Source organism: Barbus barbus, assembly GCF_936440315.1.
Source record: "Barbus barbus genome assembly, chromosome: 32".
Taxonomy (NCBI): Eukaryota; Metazoa; Chordata; class Actinopteri; order Cypriniformes; family Cyprinidae; genus Barbus; species Barbus barbus.
In genome coordinates, this window is record NC_136760.1 from 19447514 (window position 1) to 19454615 (window position 7102).

Here is a 7102-nt window from a genome sequence, read left to right on the forward strand (position 1 = left end):
CAGAGGCTAAGTGCCTCTTTATCAGAGTTCATCTGCTTTAGTATTAAGAGATGAAGAGAGAAGCTCTTAATATCCAAATAGGTGTAGATAACAAAAGATCAAAAATGTGATAGCGACATGTCAACTGTTTTTTTTTAAACAGGGCTGAATTGAGAATGCATTTTGGAAATTCAGTTAAACCTAAAATTTTTCATTAATTGAAATAAAGCTGGAATAAACTAAGATTAAGAACTTAGACTTGAAAGAAACTTGAAAAACTAAAATTACTAAAACGTACAAAAGCACAATTACTAATAATGAAACTAAAATAACATGAAAACTGAAACTGATCTAAATATAAACACTATTTTAAAATATTAATAAATGCTATAATAGTATAAAATTATACTAAAATAACGCTGTTCCAGAATTTGAATTGAGGTGGCAAACATTTTGTCGCTCTGTGAGGCAAAACTAAAAACTGATCTGAACTGTGTTAATTGTTTTTACAATAATGGGTGTAGTTTTAAGGGGGGAAAAAAATCAGTTTTCCAAGTGGCACTTCAAAAATTCAATTCAAATTCCAATTTTTTATTTTTTTTAACGTAGCCAATTGTTATATACTGAATTTTGCCCTACCATTATTTGAAACGTTTTTCTTTATTTCTTCATTACGTAGGCAATGCCATCCAGGCTTTTGGTAACGGCACAGATGTTGGTGTGTGGCAACCCCAGCCGCCCATCGTGTCCACTCCACCTGACCCTTACACTCCACAGAGAGGACGGGACAGGACGTCCAATGCACTGGATGACCCAGCACTCACCAATGACCTGGACAGTAATGCGGACCATCTCTACAGCTTCTGTGGAAGTCTGCAGGTACTGAAAGCAAGCAGCATGTTATGTTTACAGAAATGACCTGAAATTTACATCTGTTTATCTAACTTGTTTATTCCTAATCTGTTGATTAGGAAAGTGCAGTGAAAAAGGCAGTATAAAATGTCACCCAGACGCCCAATCTGTTTTTTCGAATCGCCTTTTAAACCACCATATTGACTATCTCTGATGGTGAATGACAGCTGTGTGTCAGACACATATGTTGCTGTTGGCCCACACAGATGGTTAAAGACGCACAGTCTACGTCAACTTTACAAACAGCCAGCAGCTTGTTTGGATGCTTTCAGGCTTTGCTTGGCATACGATGACTTTCATTTTCCAAGCCTCAGAGTGAGATGAGGGTTTACTTTTGATTGATGGGTGTGGGCTGTTGCAGCGATAACACACACATAGGGCCTCTGGGTAGAAATGAGATACATCAAACTGCCAGAGCTGTCATGTTAGAGCTAATTGGCTGGCACATTAACATGAGGAACACCCTTAAGCAGGATATACCCACCCATTACAATCTCTCTCCATTACAAACGACTGGCATACACACAGATATAGATCTATAGGAATATTCCAGGTTAAATATACTCTGTGTACCATAAACTGTCAATCAAAGCATAATGTGTGACTTGTCCATTGTTGTAAAAAAAAAAAAAAGAAAAAAAAAAGAAAATAATGCACTTATCAGGATGATTAAAGTATAACCTTCACTTTTAAAAGCGCCATAAATCTTAGGTATTTCTGCTATTTTCTTTCACCGAATTAAAAATATATTTTATTTTCATTAAATAAATTTAATTTATGGGGGGTTTTTTTATAGAAAATTGCTACCTTGGCTTAAAAAAGCAAAATCTCTAAAAAGGAAAAAACAATTGAGAGGAAAAACAAAAAAGGACTCTGTCAAAAAATAATCATAAAATAGTACTGAAATAATAAGGGAGCAAAAACACACACACTGCACTCAAGTATCCAGATGTGTGAAGCATTTATTAGACCAAAAATATTAAAAAACCAGTGTGCATAGGCATTCATCTGGGCTTTTATGTTTTTGGCCTAATAAATGCCTTACACAATTGGAGACTTGAGTTCTTGAAGTTGGTAACATTAAATATTAGTAAAGCATGGTTGATTTTTTTTTTTACAGGATTTTTTTTTTTACAGGGTTTTATGGCCCTATTAAGATCCATCTCATTTTTTCCCCTAAGGAAGACTGAGACAATTTTTCATCTTATCAAACTGAAGAGTTCATGTAAATGTAAAATGAGTTCATGTAAATGTTTACGTAAAAATAAAAGCTTCATATTTTAGTCCTCTAAAGCACTTTCTTCAGTTATTTTCTTCTATAATTGACAGCATGCTACAGATGCAGTTGATAAAGCTTAACTTGTATATAGAGCAAACAGGTCTGTGGATGACGCTGTCAATATGGGACTGCAATACATCCTGCAACACCTCGACAAACCTGGGAATTATGCAAGGATCTTATTTGTGGACTTCAGCTCGGCCTTCAATACCATCATACCTGACCTTCTCTCAGACAAACTGAGACAGCTCTCTGTGCCCTCCTCCATCTGTCAGTGGATCACCAGCTTCCTGACAGACAGGCAGCAGCTAGTGAGGCTGGGCAAACTCACATCCAGGACTCTCACCATCAGCACTGGCGCCCCTCAGGGTTGCGTTCTCTCCCCACTGCTCTTCTCCCTCTACACGAATGACTGCACATCAAAGGACCCCTCTGTCAAGCTCCTGAAGTTTGCGGACGACACTACAGTCATAGGCCTCATCAAGGACGGTGACGAGTCTGCTTACAGACAGGAAGTTGAGCAGCTGGCTGTCTGGTGCAGTCTTAACAACCTGGAGCTGAACACGCTCAAAACTGTGGAGATGATAGTGGACTTCAGGAGAAACCCCCCTGCTCTCCCCCCACTCACCATCACGAACAGCACTGTGACTTCAGTAGAGTCATTCAGATTCCTGGGAACCACTATCTCCCAGGACCTGACTCTATTGCGAAAAAGGCCCAGCAGAGGCTGTATTTCCTCCGCCAGCTAAGGAAGTTCAACCTGCCTCAGGAGCTGCTGAAACAGTTCTACTCTGCAATCATCGAGTCTGTCCTATGTTCTTCTATAACTGTTTGGTTTGGTTCAGCTACCAAAACAGACATCAGAAGACTACAACGGACAGTTAGGACTGCTGAGAGAATTATCGGTGCCCCTCTGCCCAGCCTCCAAGAACTTTACACCCCCAGAGGGAGGAAAAGGGCTAAGAAAGTCACTCTGGACCCCTCACACCCAGCTCACTCTCTCTTTGTACTGTTGCCCTCTGGCCGGCGCTACAGATCACTGAGCACCAGAACAGCCAGACACAAGAACAGTTTTTTCCCCCAGGCCGTATCCCACCTGAACAACACATAACACACCCCGGTACTGTGCATCTGTAAATAACCCATCAAACCTTCATCTGTACATAGGACACATGCACATTCACAGTTCTGTCTATGGTCATGTCTCTTTTCTGTATATTTTTATTTTTATTACTATTGTTATTCTTAATTATTGTATATTCTCTTCATTAGTGTTCTTTATCACCTTAATTATATGTTGTCTGCACTATGTTTGTACTTTCTGTACTGGAAGCTCATAACACCAAGACAAATTCCTTGTGTGTGCAAACACACTTGGCAATAAAGCTCTTTCTGATTCTGATTCTGTATTTAACTCAGAAAATTATTATTTTTTCCCTACATCTGCTGCTCATAATACAGTTCAAATACAGAATACCAGGATACACTTCTGCAGATATAGCACAACAATTCATCATATCGGACTCAGAGTAATAACAATATTATGATTTATTAGTAGACAGTTTCTTTCGTCAGATAGACTTCCAGGAAGGTTATTAATCATTCTATCCCACAATGCTTTCCGCAAGAATTAGCTCCATTCTCTCTCCATTGTGCGGCACCTTTATTATATTCCAGATTCTCTGAGGAATCGCTTTATCGTTCCAGCAAACCAACTTGTGTGTGTGTGTGCTTGTGGGAAACGGGATAACAACAGAATCTCATGTAACTGGGTATTAAATGTATTTGTGTGTCACATATTAATGTATAACACTGGCCTCCTGCACACAATGAAACACACACAGCACATTGATTTGAGCAGAAGCAGGACCTCAGAGAGAGCTCCTGGCCACAGCGCTGTGTATGTGTGGTGTTTGTGTGTGGGCTGTGGGGCTCATTATCATAACATTACATCTCACTCAAAAGACCTCTCTTTGAGGCCAATACTATATGACCTCTATTTGCCGTGGTGAATTACAGTGCTTTACTGGAGCTGTGCTTGACTTAGATCGCACTGGACTCAGTTTAAAGGGTTGCTGGATGGAAATGCTTCAGTGTGAGGAATGGTTTATAACACAAAACCTTGAAGAGCTTCTTGCAAGTAATTGACTTTTCAGCCCGTATTTCAGCTGGCCTTTTTCTCCCTTTCTTTATAGGCTCAGAAACTGAAAAGTAATGTTACCCTGGATGTTCTTTGTGTGGTAAGAGCGTACATTTCTACTCACCTTGCATTTTCCAGTCAATAAGGGGCTGTTCACACAAGATGCATTCTGTACATTCCTGTCTATGCAATCATGCACTAAGCGGACGTTGTTGAATGTTGCGACGTGTTGTTGTTGCTGCATCCCACTGTAAAAAATGATGTGTTCAATAAGTCATGATAACATAAGGTTTTTCAACTTAATTTCAACTTAAATTATACTACATTCAACACATTTTTTAAAAGTAAGCTTAATATAATTTAAGCTGAAATTATCTGTATAGCTAATTTGAATATACTTAAAAATTTAAGGCAGTATCTGAACTTGTTTTAACATGTTTTAAAGTTAAAGTAGGTGGAAACTTAAAATTTTTTTTTTTTTACAGATATCAGTATGTTTTGTTTGAAAATGTATCTTGTTTGAACAGCCCTTTTGATTCCATTCTATAAAGGTACACTAAGATATGAAATCCTCACTTCAGAATAATAAATAAAATGGGTAATTATATGGTAAAGTATTTCACAATTAGGACGTTATTTCTCATATTTTATGTGTCATGACATGACATGAAGTCATAATTATGAGACAATTTTGACCATTTTTGATCTTGTCTTACAACTGCGATCATATGTAACATAAGGTCACAACTGTGATATAGTGGCAATTATGAGCAATAAGTCCCAACTTCCTCGTAAATTACCGGTTTTATTTTTTATTCTTGTAATTCTGACTGTATTTTTTGTAATTGCGACTATCTTACAGCTGTGACCTCTCACAGAAGAGAGAATTATGAAAGTCCCAAGTGTGAGATATAAAATAAGAATTAACAGACAAACTTGCATTTGTGAGCTGTAAAGTTGCATTTGTAAGATATGAAGACATAATTACAAGAAAAAGTAACAAATAGCTTTTTATAAAAAATAAAAAAATGCACATATTGCCTAAACTGTGACATTTTAAGGCTTCTAAAATTTTTAGGCCTGCATAACTATAAGAACAAAAGAATCAGAAAATGTCAGAATGACTAACAATATGGAAACATGACTTTTTCCACAGGATCCGCAGCTGAATGACCCCAGTAGCTTTAATGCAATAGCTCGGAGCTCAACTACTGCCGTCTGCCTGCTGGACTGGACTGTGCTGCTGCTGTCTCTGGTCTCAGTTCTTCTAACAGCCCCACAGACATTATAGCCGCTCACCGATCAGACCTGTTGCTGGACTGCTACTGCTGCCTCTGTATCAAACAAAAATGTTGTATTTTGAGTTTTTCTGCAAGTGGTTCTGTGCGCGCTGTGGTGTTTCAGTGTGATGAAACTATTCTTGGTCCACCTGCTTTTCTTTCTCACTTATCGGAGATAACGGACAAACATGGACATATCTGAATGTCAGTGGAAGGTCATCTAGGATTACTTTTGTTGCAAAAAACGTTCTGCAAAGAGGTGTTGCCCGAACTCTTATATGTGGCGCATTATGCTGCAATTTTTTATACCATCACAGCGAGATCTGGTTGAGGAAACAGAGATGCATGGAGATGCAAGAACCACTTCTGACAGTGAAAGATTGACACAGTTTCTGCATACTAGGGTGCTGGAGATGATAATTTATTTTCTCTGAGCTGATGCCACAGGAAAGCCTGCAAACTCCAACTTGTACTCAAACAGTGTCAAGCAGTGCACAGAATTATTTGAAGGCTTATCAGCAAAACCTGCTGCTCCTGTCCCTTATTAGGACCTACAGACTCTATTCTCCCTCAAAGTGGCAGTGACTTTTTGCAGTGCTCCAGCTTAGATGATATGGTATGGGAAACGAACATCAGGATAGACACGACACTTTATCACGTCAAAACACAGGCAGGTTTTTTTTTGGAGTTTCTAGACTCCTTTAAATTTGTAAACGTCACATCTATTTTAGCTCTTATCCTCTCTGGTGAAACACACCATGAAAATGAGTGCTTAGCACCAATTTGCTTATTTTGGGACATGCCATTCATCCTGGATATTTACTTGTAAATACCATCTTTATTTACAATTACCATATTATGCTTCTCAAAGTTTATTTCTAAACTAGGAAATCTTTTCAGCTATTGTATCACCTCTGTTATGTAAATATTGACCTGAGTTTTAGTGATGAAATTCATAAGTAACTACGAGTGTTGATACCACAGTCCAGTATATGTCAAATGTGCTTTATGTACATCCAGTGAGAACGGTTTCTTATGCTCATCTGAAAGAAGTGCTCTCCAAGTATCATTTCTGCATTGTTGTTGTACTGGTTAGCTGTAAAAAGAAATATAAATATGTACGTATATAGAACAGGGCTGTAAGACATGCAAGAGCAAAGAGAAACTTACATTAAACAAACTAAAGAAGGCCTTTTAACTTGTCTTATTTTTTCGTTTAATTTGTTTTACTTCAGATACATAAGAAAATATGTGTGAAGTATAACAGGGGTTTTCAAACCAGAGGTTTTGGATATTTTTGATAAATAAATGCAGCCTTTGTGAGCACAGGAGACTCCTTTCAAAAACATTCAGAAAATCCAGCCGACCCAAAACTGAATGGCAGTATACAGTATCTCACAGAAGTGAGTACACCTCTCACATTTTTGGTAAATATTTTATTATATCTTTTCATGTAACAACACTGAAGAAATGACTCTTTGCTACAATGTAAAATAGTGAGTGTTCAGCTTG

At 38.0% G+C, this 7102-nt stretch overlaps 1 protein-coding gene across 1 annotated transcript in view; it reads left to right on the forward strand.

Moving 5' to 3' along the window:
• The window catches only part of LOC306852579 (GDNF family receptor alpha-1-like), a 33689-nt gene extending 26905 nt beyond the window's left edge, over positions 1–6784 (forward strand). Inside the window, exons 7-9 of the mRNA XM_079389526.1 lie at positions 659–858; positions 4366–4410; positions 5467–6784. Coding sequence (XP_079245652.1) covers positions 659–858; positions 4366–4410; positions 5467–5601 — 380 coding nt within the window. The 3' untranslated portion in view covers positions 5602–6784. The remainder of the gene's footprint in view (positions 1–658; positions 859–4365; positions 4411–5466) is intronic.
• Positions 6785–7102: the final 318 nt, after the last annotated feature.